The sequence below is a fragment of the Vipera berus genome (genome assembly GCF_964194415.1).
Source record: "Vipera berus genome assembly, chromosome: 6".
NCBI classification, from domain to species: Eukaryota; Metazoa; Chordata; class Lepidosauria; order Squamata; family Viperidae; genus Vipera; species Vipera berus.
The window spans coordinates 35,145,312-35,162,324 of NC_138208.1; the positions used below are offsets into that span (position 1 = coordinate 35,145,312).

Genomic DNA, 17,013 nt, shown 5'->3' on the forward strand with positions numbered 1-17,013 from the left:
ATCACCCTGTCAACAAAAGTGCGTATAGTCAAGGCTATGGTCTTCCCAGTTGCAATGTATGGCAGTGAAAGCTGGACCATAAAAAAGGCTGAGCGCCAAAGAATTGAGGCCTTTGAACTCTGGTGCTGGAGAAGACTCCTGCGAGTCCCTTGGACTGCAAGGTGATCAAACCGGTCAGTCCTAGAGGAGATCAACCCTGATGTTCTGTACCAGCCTGCTACCGGCCCTGCAGAAAAGGCAGGGACAACCCCTTTACAACCGGCAAGAGGCTGGAATTACGCCTGCCAAATTTATAGCTACAAAAACAAACAAGACACGAACCAAGAAACAGGAGCTTTAAGAAACATGAACCATCCGAGCGGTTGCCTTCAGCAAACCAGCCCTCCCAGACATTCCCCTTATATAGAGTTCAGGGCGTGGCTTCTCTCTGCCTCCTTCCGAGAAGCCCCATTGCCTTCCTCTGTTTACTCCTAATTGACTGCCTCCTGCGTCGGGCGTCCTTGAACAGGGCCAGCTGTGGGTCATCTTCATCCACACTGTCAGGCTCACACAGCTGGGTCTCCGTGGTGACCAAGTGGGAGGGGCCTGGCTGAGGGCTATAATCAGCAAGATCTTCAACCCCCTCAGCAAGGTCTTCAACACCCCCCTCCTCCTCTGAGTCGTCCGACCCAACTGCCGAACCCACAGGCTGACCCTGAATCACAACACTTGACTGCTCTTTAGAAGGCCAGATCCTGAAGCTAAAACTCAAATACTTTGGCCACCTAATGAGAAGGAAGGACTCACTGGAGAAGAGCCTAATGCTGGGAAAGATTGAGGGCAAGAGAAGGAGGGGACGACAGAGAATGAGGTGGCTGGATGGAGTTACTGAAGCAGTAGGTGTGAGCTTAAATGGACTCCAGAAGATGGTAGAGGACAGGAAGGAGGAACGCTGTCCATAGGGTCGCGATGGGTCGGACACGACTTCGCAACTAACAACAACAATGGATGGAAGACTGGAATTATTCCAACAGCAGATGGAGGAAAGGATGGAAAAGGAAGAAAAAAGAGTAGAAGAAATAAATGAGAAGCTAACCAGAGCGAATAAAGAACTAGAAACAACAGTCATCACCTTAGAATCTGAAAAAGCTGACCGATACCTACGGTTTCAGAATATTAGAGAGGAAAGGGGAGAGGATTTATTAGAAATGATGGCGAACTTACTAGCAAAAGCTCTGGGAATAGGGAAAGAAGTAATGCTGAGTGAAATGGATGAGGTCTATCAGATCCATACAAAGTACGCAAGATGACATAACCTGCCTAAAGAGATTTATGTTAGGTTCGTTAAAAAGTTGATTAGGGATGAGATTCTCCACAGAGCGAGAGATGAGCCATTAGAATGTAGGGGGAAACAGCTGATTGTCCTAAAGCAGGTGCTGAAAAGAGTTAGGGATCTACGAAGACCCTACCACTTCTTGACAACGCAATTGACTAGACATAATGTTAACTTTCGATGGTTGATTCCAGAGGGTATACTGATTTTGTGGCAGGACAAGAAGATTAGAATAGATAGTCCAGATAAGGTGGAGGAGTTTTATAAGCAAAACTTTAGCAGTGAAGAAGAACTAGAGAGAAATGTTGAAGAAGTGAGGGAGTCAAGGTTGGCTAGAGCAAAAGAGGAGGGACAACAGGGAAAAACGAGAAGCGAGAAGAGAGAGGAAACAGTAAACTATGAAAGGAAACAACAAGAGCTGAGAGAGGAGCCAAGGGAGACTAGAATAACTAGGGGTATAAAAACTAGATATAAGTAGAAACATGATGGGAGAACTCCAAATCCTATCTTTGAATATTAATGGCTTAAACTCTCCTCAAAAAAAGAAAAAAAACTTTTAATAAATTGATCAGAAGTAATTTAGATGTTATAGTTATCCAAGAGACTCACATAGACAGGTGTTGGAATGCCCTAAAATGGGGAAGGTGTTTGCATCTTTATCACAGCATAAAAAAAGAGGAGTAGTGATATATATCAGAGAGTCAATCTTAGCCAAGCAAATTTATAAAGATACAAAAGGTAGGATTTTGGTAGTGGAGATGACAATTAACCAAAAACAGATAATATTAGTAGGAATCTATGCACCAAATGGGGGGCAAGAACAGTTCTATAGGAAATTATATAATACACTACGGGTGATACATTGTGAGAACATCTGTATTATGGGTGATTTTAATAGACAGGAAGCTAGACTATAAAAGCAAGGAAGAAAGAGAGGAGAAAGAGGTGAGCCAGTGATATAGTAGAGCAGGAAGGAGACAGCCAGGGAGAGGAGAGGAGAGTTTACTGTGGACCATCCATCCAGCCCGATGGACTAGCAAATGAGAGCCATGTGGCTGTGGAACTGTTGGTGGGGGTTGTGGAACATTGCAGCACAGCAGACCAGTAGACTGGGAGTGCAAATGGCAGTAGACCAAGTAGTGTGAATGCCAACAGACCAGTAGACCAGGTAAAGTGAACGGCAGCAGACCAGCAGACCAGATACTGTGAAGAACAGCCGACCAGTAGACTGGGGACTGCAAAGGGCAGCACACCAGTAGACCAGATACTGTGAAGGGTAGCACAGCAGTAGACCAGGTACTGCAAATGGCAGCAGACCAGTAGACCGGGTACTGCGAATGGCGGCAGACCAGTAGACCGGGTACTGTGAATGGCAGCAGACCAGTAGACCAGGTACTGTGAAGAACAGCATACCAGTAGATTGGGGACTGCAAAGGGCAGAACACCAGTACACCAGGGACTGTGAATGGCAGCAGACCAGAAGACTGGGGACTACGAATGGCAAACACACAGCAGACTCATAGAAAAAGAAACTGATGCTATTGTGATCTGCAAAACATAGGTCAGAAAAAGGCATAATTACTTAGAGCAGAGAAGGTAGAAACAAGGTTAACAGCAAAGCACATCCACCAACAAAAAAGAGGGATTTTCAAACAATAAACTCATGGAGCAGGTAACTGATACTATTGTGGTATGCAATACATGTTCCATGTATGTGCTTACGCCCAAAGAACACCCATGCATTATATGTACATGCATTAAATGTAAACTAGAAAGAAGAAGTAAGGGACTTAGAGGCAACTCTAGCCAAACTGCAACCTACACAAGAAAGTTATACCCAAACCGAACTGAATAAAGAACGAATAACTCCCAGAGGATTTGACCCTACTGATAAACCCTTGGAGGAAGATAAATGGACGTATATCACACATAGAAGGAAACACAATACTCAAAGAAAGAAGCAGCATACATCTATCAAACCCCTACTGCCCAATCTAACCCAACCAGAAGCAGCCCCATTAAAACTGAGCAATCAATTTCTCCCCTTAGGTCACGGGTCGGCAACCTGCGCCTCTGGAGCCGCATGCGGCTCTTTCAGCCATCTCCTGTGGCTCCCAGTCTTCCTCCGCCATGTGCAGTCCAGAAAAAAAAGTGGGGATAAAAAAGTTCAAGTTCAACCAATCAATTCAAACTTCTCATGGGAAAAAAAAGTGTGAAGTTTGAATTGATTGGATGAAGTTCTTTGGTTTGTGGGGCTGCCCACAAACCTCTTTTCTTTTTCAGACTGCACGTGTGTGTCGGACCCACGGGGAATGGCTGGTAGAGGCAGCGGCAGTCTGGTGTTGTTTCTCCCATGTGTGTTTGTGTGTGTGTGTCAGACCTGTGGGGAACGGCTGGTAGGGAGGTGGTGATGTGGCCTTGTTTTCCCCCCTCATTTGTGTGTGTGTTGGACCCGCGGGGAATGGCTGGTAGAGGCGGCGGCAGTCCGGCGTTGTTTCCCCCCTCCTGTGTGTGTGTGTCAGACCTGCAGGGCATGTCTGGTAGAGGCAGTGGCAGTCCGGCATTGTTTCCCCCCCTCCTGTGTGCGTGTGTTGGACCTGCGGGGCATGGCTGGTAGAGGTGGTGGCAGTCCGGCATTGTTTCCCCCCCTCCTGTGTGTGTGTGTCGGACCCACGGGGAATGGCTGGTAGGGAGGCAGCGGTCCGGCATTGTTTCCCCCCTCCTGTGTGTGTGTGTGTTGGACCCATGGGGAATGGCTGTTAGGGAGGCGGCGGTCCGGCGTTGTTTCCCCCCCTTGTGTGTGTGTATGTCGGACCCGTGGAGAACGGCTGGTAGGGAGGCAGCAGTCCAGCATTTTCCCCCACTCCTGTCTGTGTGTTGGGCCCACTGGGCTTGACACAGAGAAAGATGCAAATGCCGGACTGCCGCGGCCTCTACCAGCTGTTCCCCGCTGGTCGGACACACACACACACATGAGGGGGGGAAACAATGCCGGACCACCACTGCCTTTACCAGCCTGTTGTGCTTCAGTGTCAGCCTGTGCTCCCAGCAGCTGAGTCTGAGGAATCTGAGGAGGAGGAGGAGGGGTTTGGAGAGCCTTCAGTGTCGGAGGGAGGCTCTGATGCACTGCAGGACTCTCAGCCTGGCCCCTCCAATCGCGTTCCTCATGAGGCTCAGCTGTGTGAGGAAGAGGTGTCAGACTCAGAGGAGTCACAGCTGAATCTGTTCAGAGATGCTAGAAGCAGAAGGCAATCCAGCACAGCAGAGCAAAGAAAATCTATGAGGCAACTCAGTGAAAGGAGGAGAAGGCATTGAGAAGCCATGCCTTGGGACAGACAATAAAGGGGAAGGTGTGGGTGGTGCTAGTTGCTGAAGGCAACCATTCGGAAACATTCAAAGAGAATCCTGGTCTGCTCTTCCTAATCTGTTTGATTCTTGTTTGACTCTTTTTGGATGTTTTGAATCATGTATTTTTGGTTGAAGAAAATATTCTGCTACTTTTTGTTTGAAAGACTTTATTACTTGGAACTGTAAATAAATTTGGGTTGGGTTTTTTCCAGCCTATTGATTGTTAAAAGGAAAAAGGGGTTGTCCCTTTTGTGTGTACAAACAGGGCCGATTGTAGGCTGGAACAGAACAGTTTGCCTTCAGCCTTCCATCCCTTACTATTATGGAGCAGTTACGTGCTGAGAATGCCCAGCTCTCCCAGCAGCTCACTTTGTTGGCAGCTCAGGTGGTTCAATTACAGGCACAGGTCCCTGCTGCTGCTGCACTACCACCACCATCATCACCACCACCCAGGAGAAAATGCCACGTTGCGATGCCAGACAAATTTGATGGCAATCCAGATATGTTTCCTGCTTTTCTGGGACAATGCCATTTGTATATCAGCGTGAGAGCAGCTGATTTCCCCACTGACTGGGATAAGGTGGGGTTTGTGTTAAGCCTTCTCTCTGGTGCTGCAGCTCGTTGGGGCACACCCCTGCTAGCCCAACCTAGTCAATTGTTGGACAACTTTGTGCAGTTTTGTAATCATATGCGTCTGATATATGAGGACCCCATAAAGACACAGACTGCTACCCGACGCCTGAAAGCTCTGAGGCAAGGCCAACGCCCCCTACAGGCTATGTCAGCAATTTTTGGCTGCTTAGCCAGGATTCAGCCTGGAATGAGGCTGCGCTTGTGGACGCTTTCCAGGATGGATTGTCGGAGGAGATGTTGGATGAGCTGGCCAATGTTGATATTCCCTCAGACCTCAATGGGCTGATCCATCTCTGTCTGCAGATCGACGCTCGGCTGCAGCAGCGAAGGAGTCGCCGTGCCACCCCAGAGACCTCTGTGGCCCCTCTTGTGCATGAGACCCCAGGTTCAGAGGGAGGAGCCAATGGAGCTAGGTGCTGCCAGGCCTCATCTATTGGTGGCAGAAATGAACAGGCGATGTTTGGGGAGGTTGTTTTTTTACTGTGGGGACCCTGGGCATTTGGCTGCCTTCTGCCCAAAGAAGTGATGACGGGCGTCAGTGACCGAGTCTGCCCCGAGAAAGCCCCCTACTCCTCTGTCGGGAAATGCTCCGAGACCGATCTAAAAGGTGTGTTACGTCGGGGATCCCACAACACCGAGCAACGTCTTTCTGATGCTGCCTGTGGACCTCCATAGCATCTGATATTGGAAGCACATCTGATCCTCCCTGGATAGCCAAAGGGGATTCCAGTCCATGCCTTAATTGACTCCAGGGCCACCACAGATTTTATGGACTCAGCATTTGTGGCCAAATGAGCTGTTCCCCAGTGCCCGGTGGAACTGCCCATGTTAGTGGAAACTATCAATGGTCAAGTGCTCCTGTCTGGGCCAATTAAGGCCGCCATGCAACCATTATGTATGGCCATCAGTTCCCATGAGGAGGCCATCCAGTTCTATAACACCTCAGATCTGCATTTCCCCGTGGTCTTGGGAGTGGTGTGGCTCCAGATGCATGACCCACAGATCTATTAGTCACAGAACTTGGTCACCTTCCCAAGCTTACAGTGCATGGACCACACCCGCCATATCTGTGCCGGCCAGGTGGAGGGTTCCCCAGGGGTTTCCTTGGCTTCCGAACTGATTGATTATGCTGATGTGTTCAGCGAGACGGAGGTGGATCAATTACCCCCGCATAGGCCCTATGACTGCCCCATTGATTTAGTCCCTGACGCACCTCTCCCAGTGGGGCATTTGTATTCCATGTTGGACCCCGAGTTGGCTGCATTGTGGGACTTTCTTAACAGAATTTGGCTCAGGGTTTCATCCGGCCCTTGTCCTTGCCAGTGTCTGCACCCGTGCTCTTTGTCAAAAAGAAGTCAGGCGAACTGCAGCTTTGCTGCTATTAAAACGCCATCATGGTGTGCAATCAATACCTGCTGCCCCTCATCCCTGAACTCTTGAAATGACTCCAGGATGCACAGATCTTCATGAAACTGGACTTGCGTGGAGCTTACAACCTTGTCAGAGTTCAGTCGGGTGATGAGTGGAAGACGGCATTTGGTACTCGATATGGACACTTTGAGTACACGGTGATGCCGTTTGGCCTGACCAACACCCCTGCCATGTTCCAGCATTTTATGAACAATATTTTCTGGGACTTGTTAGATCAGTTTGTCGTGATCTACTTGGACAACATCCTGATCTACTCCCCATCGTGAGAGGTGCACCATCAGCATCTCCATTAGGTCCTGCAGCGACTCTGAGAACATTGGCTGTAAGCCAAATTGGAGAAGTGCCAGTTCTACCAGGTGACCATCGATTTTCTGGGTCACTGCATTTCTCCTGAGGGCATCGCCATGGAGCTGAGTAAGGTTGAGTCTTTGCAGAGTTGGCAACCCCCATGTTCAGTGGGATGCTCCAGAACAATGGGCTTTCCAAGCTTTGAAGGAAGCCTTCATGAAGCAGCCCATCTTGAAGCATCCTGACCCGCAACGACCATTTGTCGTGGAGGCGGATGCCTCCAACATTGCCATTGAGGCGGTGTTACTCCAGGCAATGACGCCTGGTGGTACCCTCTTCCCTTGCACGTACAATTCGCAGAAACTGAGTCCGTCGGAGTGCAACTATACCATCTGGGAGAAGGAGCTGCTGACCATCAAGGTGGCGTTTGGGGCTTGGAGGCATCATCTGGAAGGGGCGCAGCATCAAATTGAGGTCTGGACGGACCATAAGAATTTGGAAAGCCTGCAGACCGCTCAGAAATTGAACCAACGCCAGATTCGGTGGTCTCTTTTCTTTGCGAGGTTCAATTTCCATGTCAATTTCCATGTCACCCAGCAGTCGCAACCAAAGAGCGGATCCTCTGTCCAGGAAGCCCAAATAATCCCGAGCAGAGACAGTGCTCCCCATCGAGTCTTTTGTTATGGTGCAGGAGTCGATAAATATACGGGCCCAGATTTGGGAGGCCCAGCAGCAGGATGTGTGGGTGGCTCAGCAGAAGGAGGAGGTGGGGCCAGAGTCCCCATGGATGGTCACGGATGCACTTTTATTCTATCATGACCGGTTTTATGTTCCAGGAGAGCCACTCAGGGGACTCATCCTCAGTCAGTGTCACAATAATTCGGCGGCGGGGCATTTTGGCCTGTTCAAGTCTCTGAACTTGGTGTCCTGTACCTTCTGCTGGCCCCGAGTCCAATACGACATCCAGGCCTATGTCATGTCCTGTATGTCATGTCCTATGTCATGTCCTGTAGGCAGGCCAAGTCAGCGACGGGGGCCCCACCCGGATTACTGCAGCCCTTGCTGACACCCAAAAGACCCTAGGGGCCTGTGTCCATGGACTTTCTGACGGATTTACCCCCGTCTTCTGGTTTCACGATGGTGTTCGTGGTGGTGGACATGCTGACCAAGATGGCGCATTTCATCCCATGTCATGGTTTACCATCAGCCCGCGCAACTTGTATGTTCATCCAGCAGGTCCACTAATTAAAATAAGAAAAAAAATGGTAAGAGAACACCTATCCGATCTTGAATATAAATCACCAGGACATGACAGATTACATCCCAGAGTTCTGAAGGAGCTGTCAGATGTTATCTCAGAACCATTGCACGATATCTTTCAAAACTCCTGGAGCACTGGGGAAGTACTTGAGGATTGGAAAAGGGTCGATGTGGTTCCCATCTTTAAGAAAGGGGGGAAAAAACAGATCCAGGAAACTATAGACCAATCAGTCTAACATCAATATCTGGGAAGATCTTCGAAAAGATAATCAAAAAACAGATCTGCGAAAAACTAGAAGCAAACAAAGTTATAACTGGTAGCCAGCCCGGGTGTTAAAAACAGATCATGCCAAGTCAATTTTATTTCATTCTTTGATAAAGTGAACAAATTAGTAGCGAAATGCTGTGGACATAGTATACTTAGACTTTAGTAAAGCATTTGACAAAGTAGACCACAACCTGCTTCTTAGTAAGCTAGAAAAAAGTGGGCTAGACAATAACATCATCAGATGGATCTGTAGCTGGCTGACAAACTATACACAGTGAGTAGTCCTCAATGGTACTACAACCACATGGAGAAACATAAGCAGTGAGGTACCACAAGGCTCCGTCTTAGGCCCAGTACTCTTCAATATCTTCATTAATGACTTAGATGAGGGAATAGAATGGGAACTCATCAAATTTGCAGATGACACTAAACTGGCAGGAATAGCCAACACCCTAGAAAACAAGCTCAGGATTCAAAAAGATCTTGACAAACTTGAACAATGGGCCCTATCCAACAAAATGAGTTTTAATGTGAAGAAAAGCAATTTACATTTAGGCAGGAAAAATCAAAGGTTTAAGTACAGATTGGGTGAGACCTGGCTCAAAAACAGCAACTTGTGAGAGGGACCTTGGAGTCCTAGTGGACGATCATTTGACTATGACCCAGCAGTGTGTAGCAGCAACCAAAAAAGCTAATACAATCCTGGCATAGAATCAAGATCACATAAAATATTAGTACTGCTTTATAAAGCCCTAGTGAGACCACACCTGGAATACTGCAACCAATTTTGGCACTGTACTACAAAAAAGATGTTGAGACTTTGCAAAAAGTTCAGCGAAGAGCAACTAAGATGATCAAAGGCCTGAAGTCTAAAACATATGCAGGACTTGGGTTTGGCTAGTCTAAAGAAAAGAAGAAATAGGAGTGACATGATAGCAGTATTCCAGTATTTGAGGGGCTGCCACAAATAAGAGGGAGTCAAATTATTATCCAAAGCACCAGAGGGCAGGGCAAGAAACAGTGGTTTGGAAACTGATCAAAGAGAGAAGCAACCTCAGGGGATTGGGAGTGGGAGGCACGGTTTTTCAGTGGTTCTCCTCCTATCTCCTGGGACGTTCGCAGTCGGTGTTGGCAGGGGGGCAGAGGTCGACCTCGAGGCCTCTCGCTTGTGGAGTCCCTCAGGGGTCGGTCCTCTCGCCTCTCCTGTTCAACATCTACATGAAACCGCTGGGTGAGATCATTCGTGGTTTTGGAGTTGGTTATCATCAGTATGCTGATGATACCCAGCTTTTCATTTCGACCCCAAACCACCCCAGTGATGCCCTCGACGTGATGTCCCGCTGCCTGGAGGCGGTTCGGGTCTGGATGGGGAGGAACAGGCTTCAACTCAACCCTGACAAGACTGAGTGGCTGTGCGTACCGGCATCTCGGGATATTCAGGATATCCCATCTCTTTCTATGGGGGGTGAGTTATTACCCCCCATAGATAGGGCTCGCAACTTGGGAGTCCTCCTAGATTCACAGCTTTCTTTAGAAGACCATATAGTAGCTGTGACTAGGGGGCCTTCGCCCAAGTCCGCCTGGTGCGCCAGTTGCGGCCCTATCTAGACTGGGATGCCTTACGTACGGTCACGCACGCGCTCGTGACCTCTCGTTTGGACTACTGCAATGCTCTCTACATGGGGCTACCCTTAAAGACCACTCGGAGGCTCCAACTGGTACAGAATGCAGCTGCGAGAGTTGTGTTGGGAGTTTCCCGATACTCCCATGTTACACCTCTGCTCCGCGAGCTGCATTGGCTTCCAGTTGTCTTCCGGGTGAGATTCAAGGTGTTGGTAATGACCTACAAAGCCCTACATGGCATGGGTCCGGAATACCTTAGGGAACACCTGTGGCCGGCATCAACTTCCCTCCGTCCAGTGCGCTCCCACAGAGAGGGCCTCCTCAGGGTGCCACCGGTCAAAGAATGCCGACTGGTGGCCCCCAGGGGGAGGGCGTTCTCTGTGGGCGCGCCGGATTTATGGAACCATCTTCCGGTTGAGCTCCGGATGGCGCCCGACCTCCGCTCCTTCCGGCACGATCTAAAGACTTACCTCTTCGAACAAGCTGGCGTGGCCTGATGGGATGGGGTTGGGTTTTATTAATGTGTTTTAACTTATTTTTAATGTGTTTTAACTTATTGTAAGAGTTGTGGGCATTTTGTTTAATCTCTTTTAATTTTTGTATTTTGTCTTTTAACATGCACTGCCCTGTTCACCGCCCTGAGTCCTTTGGGAGAAGGGCGGTATACAAATAAAATTAATAAATAAATTAATAAATAAACCTGGAATTAAGGAAAAACTTCCTAACATTGAGGACAATTAACCAGTGGAACAGCTTGCCTTCAGAAATCGTGGGCGCTCCAACACTGGAGGATTTTAAGAAGAGACTGGACAGTCACTGGTCTGAGATGGTATAGTTCTCCAGCTTGAGGAGGGGGCTCTACTAGAAGACCTCCAAGGTCTCTTCCAGTTCTATTCTATTCTATTCTATTCTATTCTATTCTATTCTATTCTATTCTATTCTATTCTATTCTATTCTATTCTATTCTATTCTATTCTACAGAATTGAGATTAGTTTTTGATTAATACATTAGATTAGTTTTTGATTCATATATCCATATGACTCAGCTAGTTACACAAAGGTTCTTACATTTTTTCCTCTTTTAATTTATTCCCATATAATAGTTCTGAAGAACTATCAACCCAAACCACATCATATTGTGAGTTTAGGATTCTGCATAAACATTTACTACTGGATCATCTGACTATTATGACATTCTTGCTAAATGGAAACTTGACAGGTTACTTACTATCCTCCTGCATAAAGACTCTAAGGCTGGATTTTCCTATGCAAAAATAATAGAAAAATTATTGATAATAACTTTTGGAACAACCACAGTTGTGAAGTTTGGAAGAGGTCATCATTCTCTCATAGAGAATTATTGCTTTAAATTCTTTTGATGCATGCCTTGAGCCAAACAACCTTCAAAACTTGGTTCATAAAGCAAGGGTGCTCTCCCTTGAAACAGCAGATCAGAAGTACTGTATTGCTTTTACTTTGAATTCTCCAGCTGTCTCTTCCAGTGTATCTAATGCATGCCACAAGTCCACAAATCTTAAAATTGTCAAGGTTGAGAAATACTAGTATAAAAAAATGGATAAGATAATTCTTAGTCAAATGACATCAACTATGTATATGCTGAACTTTTCATCTTGGTTAAGATACCAGGGGAAATGTGGTCAAGTAAGTAACAAATACTTTTACATAGAAAGGAAATATTATGTGGGTTTAAGGAATTTCTTTCTGAAGTCTAAAGTCTTGGAGCTAGTTTGCAAATTTTGAACAGGTTTCTTGAATTTGGAATCCACAAATTCATCCTCCAGCCTAAGTTTAGACATTTGATCATCTTAGTGCAAGAATGGGTAATATTTGGATTGATCCCCAATCTTTTGGATGATCAAACCAGAAGAAGAGAAGAACAATATTATTTAGTACCTGCAATCCATGGTCCATAGGATACTCTTTTATGCCTATAAAGTGAATTAGGTGGAAAATCATGCACATATGTTTTTTTCCCCAGGAAATTCAACAATTGCAGTTACAGTCAGGGACAATCTGAAATTTGACAAGCCAATGAATGGTTTGACTTTCTGCCTGATTTTTTCCCACAAAAAGTAATATCTTTATTTATAAGAAAACCTGAATAATATATGCAGTATAATGCAGTATTTACTTTAAGAAAGTATAATTGCTTGCACCTTCATATAGAAAGTGATTCTCAGATAAGTCATGTTTAAGAAAAAATGTTACTTATTAGTAGTAACATTTAAAAGGATGTTATATAATCAGCTGAGTTGTTTTTTAAAAGTTGGTTTAAATATCAATAAACTTCTGAATGCTATTTGAGTATATCCTTTGGGAATATATCTGAAGCAACTATCACAGTTTCCACTTCAAACTTCAGTTCTTGTAGTCTGTAATCCATCCACATTGAGGTTTCCAATGGAAACAACTGGGCATGTATTTCTGTGTTGTGGATAAAACATGCTGCTGACCATGCTTGTTACTCGCTTGGTAAACTTTCATTTTATTGCAAGAACCCACAGAGGATTATAAAGCATTAAATGTTGATTCCACATAGATCATTCATATGCAAATTGATGCCATTTGTAGATGAAAATGTAGCATGTTTTCTTCCTTCACTACTGCTGCATAGTTTTGACCCAAATTGATACAGCTATGCATGATTTCTGTCAAGTGGGCACTCATATAATTGTCAATTCAGCATTTTAAACAACCAAAGGTAGAATGAATGAATGAATGCAAGATTGCAATTCATCTGGTAGGGCTGCTCAGTTGCAGGTCCAAGGAATGAATGAACCTCTATTGTCAAAGTACAACCATGTATTCATTGAGATTGGCTGAGCCTCCCCTCATCCCAACTTACAGTGACAACAAACCCACCATCTTGTTACAGTTTTTTTTAAAAAATGTATTGATTTATATTAGCAACATGGTTATATGAAACATTTTAGTAAGAGTTTTTCTAAGCTATTTTTCCAATATAAAAAGTAATCATGGTAAAGAATTGATTTACTATATAAGAATAGAAGCATATATTATGTGTGGGTACATACTTTGTGTGCTTTTACCATGATACAATATGTGTTTACCATGGTTATTATTGAATGAATCAGAATAGAGCTAGAAGGGACCTTCAAGGTCTTCTAGTTCAACCGCCTACTCAAGGAGGAGACCCTATACCATTTCAGAAAAGTGACTGTCCGGTCTCTTCATAAAAACCTCCAGTGATGAAGCACTCACAACTTTTGATGGCAAGCTGTTCCAGTGGTTAATTGTTTTCCCTGTTAGGAAGTTTCTCCTTAATTCCAGGTGGCTTGTCTTCTTGATTAGTTTCCATCCAATGTTTCTTGTCCTGCCCTGTAATGCTTTGAAAAATAAGTTGAACCCGTCCTCTTTGTGGCAACCTCTCAAATACTGGAATACTGCTATCATATACCCCTTAGTCCTTCTTTTCTCTAGACTAGCCAAACCCAAAACATGCAATCATTCTTCATATGTTTTTATCTCCAGGTCTTTAATCATCTTAGTTGATCTTCTTTGCACTTTCTCCAAAGTCTCAACATCTTTTTTGTAATGTTTGTCTGCCCCACTGCTTTCAGCCCCTGCTGATCTGCATTGCTCTCAGTTGTTGCTGCTCCTCTGCCACTTAGCTTTGCACAGCTGCTGCTCAGCGTCCAGCACACTGTTCTCAGCTGCTGGTCTGCTGCCACCTAGTTCTGTTACACCTCTGCTCAGTGGCCTCCGTTTGCACCTTACTATCTCCATCAGCTGCCAGGCTGGGTCAGTGGGCTGCCTCTCCATCTCTCAGCTGGGCTGCTGGGCTCTCAGGTGGGACACTGGGGCTCCTCACAACTGGGTCACCTCTCAGCTGTGATCTTTCACTTCACTTTTTCAATATGGCACTTAATCAGAAACAAATATGCTTCATAGACCATGATACATTTTTTCAATTTATTGTTGCAGTCAACAGACTGTACTCCTGCAATCTTTTCAATTTGTATTTTAGCACATGAATTTGAAAATCTATTGTTGAGCATAGGCGGAGTATAAATATTTGAATAAATAAACAGAACATGGTGGCCTTGTGAATGAATATTTATAGCCTTGACATGGTCAGTTACTTTTCACTGTTGAAAAACATTAAGGCTCCTCGTGATGAAAGTTTTTAAAAAACTTGCTCTAAAAATTGCTGTATTCTTTTCTAATGTTTCAATAAACAAATTTTAAAAGAACATTAAAATAACCCCAGAAGAGCTTTTATCTCCCTGTTCCTCACTAGGATCCTAAATATCTTGAAATAAGTGAATAATCTGGAATGAATTAAGAATAATGAAGCAAAAATTAACTATCCCAGAATAGTAGTTAAAATATGTTTTATTTTGCTACATTTCTAAATATTCTCTGTATAAATTAGAATGTGATTGAGGAGCTTATTAAAATGCATATTTAAGCAATATATAATCTATACTTTTTATATGGCTATGAATTATAAATATTGGTTACTCTGTTTCCAATTAATGGATGGTCAGTATCAGATTTAAGGTTACTTCCATACATTTAAGTAGACTGTAATTGAGACAGCTACAGAAATGAAATTTTCACTATGTCAATATGTCCTTTGCAACAATTAATACAAATACTTAAGGCTGGTATTCTGCCAAAAAGGGGAGAGAATGATTTTAAAAGTAATTTCATTGTTTTAATACAAATTATTAGATTGATACATAATATCAGTTTGTTCCAAGATTAAATACTGCTGCATTTGTGATACTTGATTTCACATTTTTTTTGTATTTTATATACAATATAATTAATTGATATAAGAGATACTTATATTATTTTTAATAGCTATAGGCAGTTCAGAAATTATTTTACTGATTTATTTTTAGAAAGCTTTATTTTTAGGAGTATTTTGACTCCTATATGAAATTTAAATTTAAAGGACTGTTACAGTTTTTTTCTGATTTATAGATAAAAGATAATGGTGAACTTATTGTCAAGAATGCTCAGTTGCGGCATGCTGGAAGATACACATGTGTTGCTCAGACAATTGTTGATAATGCTACAGCTTCAGCTGATCTTGTTGTGAGAGGTAAAATATTTTCTTGATTTTTTAAAAAATTAAGCTATTCCAACATTATTCATTATAACACTATCACATAAAATTTGGGGAGTGGATGTATAGGATTTCCAACAGAGGTTAACAACATATAAGTATCAGATATTCCTGTTCCCAGAATTAATCATCTCTAAAAATATGACCAAGGGGAGCCAGTCTCACAATTATATTTTACTTTCCAAGTTCCAATGATTTGAAAAGAATTTTGAAAGTTTATTCCAGCTGGATTTCAAGAGAAAGACATGGTGGACTAAAGACAGCTCTACAAAAATCAGAGTCAACAATTGTGGTGGAATGAAGAGCCAGTGAGTAGACCACCTCTCTGATAATTCTTCTCCAGAAAAAGAGAGGATTTGAGATCACTCACAAGTATTCCAGACAGCTGCTCCTCACAAAGACAATGCAAGACTTGTCTCTGGCAAGTTTAGAATTCAGGGAGATGAAAAAATAGCCATCTTGCTCAAACCATAGTTAGCATCTTTCAAATACACTAAGTTGAAATACTTTTTCTAATCACTTTTGAAAACTGAAACTTTTGGAAAATTATTAGAAATGCAATAGTGGCAAATATCTGTAGCTTAAGTGTAGGATGAGGGTGAAATTTCATTCTCCAAGCTTGTGGGTTGGTTTCTGAACATTTCATTACTTGGCTAGGTAACATCTTCAGTGGAGTTTAGGGGATGTCAGTGTCAGTGTTCTGTTTATAAAGGCTTAAAGTGTGTGTGTGTCAAGTGAGCCTCTTGTGATGGGTGAGGCATGAGTCATCAATGAGAGGCTAGTGATGGGTCTTGAGATACGGAGATTACATCAGGTCAGGATCATTGGGAGATGAACTGCAGGTGGGATGGGGAGGGGGGCTTGAATGGGTTGGTTAAGGGTCATGCTGTCTCTGGCTGGCTCTGCAGTTGATTTGGATTCTGAGGGGTTCATAATCTGGTTGTAGGCCGAGGTGTCTGTTGATGGAATGGCTTATAAAATACTGTGCTTTGATGAGCATGGTGAGTGGTAGCATGGCTGATGATTTTAGTGTTGCTTCAATTGAACTGGTGTTGTTTGATGTTAGTGTGGGTATAGATTAAGGATTTGGGATCATGGCATTTGACTGCTACCCAGTGTTCACGGATCCTAGTTTTTAATTGATGTGATGTTTCTCCCACATAGAATTAGTTGCAATCGTTACAGTTTATTATGTAGATTACATTGTTTCTTTCATTCTTCTGTATCTTGTCTTTGGTTCTGGATAATTCCTGGAGGAGTGTGGCTGTGGGTTTGTGGGCTATTGCTATTCCTAGGGATTGGAGAATTTTGGCTGTCATTTCTGATACTCCTTTTGTGTAAGGTAGGGTTAATTTTTGTGTGGTGGTTGGCTGTGTGGTGTGTTGTGGTTTGGGTGCTATGTGTCAGAATACGAATGTCAACACTACAAATGAGCATGGCTGCAGCCATTTTCCTTCTCATTCTAGGTTGCCACATAGAATGGAGGGAGGGGGGTTGCCCAGGTGTTTCGCTAGTCAAAATAATCTTTTGTCCCATGGGAACCAAGGTCATCGGCTACTCCTGAAACTAGGGACTGGGCATTTCATATAAAGCTTGCCAAATAATCATATTGGGGGATGTAGTTGCTTACATAGCTTTTGTGGATAGGACATTTAACTTTGTATTGGGAAATTGTTACTTGTGTATCCAAACTTGGTTTCACTCTTGACCTTGCCAATACTTTATAACTAA

General features: G+C 44.0%; 1 protein-coding gene across 1 annotated transcript in view; it reads left to right on the plus strand.

Moving 5' to 3' along the window:
* The window catches only part of CNTN1 (contactin 1), a gene marked incomplete at both ends in the record, with an annotated part of 255,936 nt that overhangs the window by 123,379 nt on the left and 115,544 nt on the right, over positions 1 to 17,013 (plus strand). Inside the window, one exon of the mRNA XM_081330364.1 lies at positions 15,138 to 15,258. Coding sequence (XP_081186490.1) covers positions 15,138 to 15,258 — 121 coding nt within the window. The remainder of the gene's footprint in view (positions 1 to 15,137; positions 15,259 to 17,013) is intronic.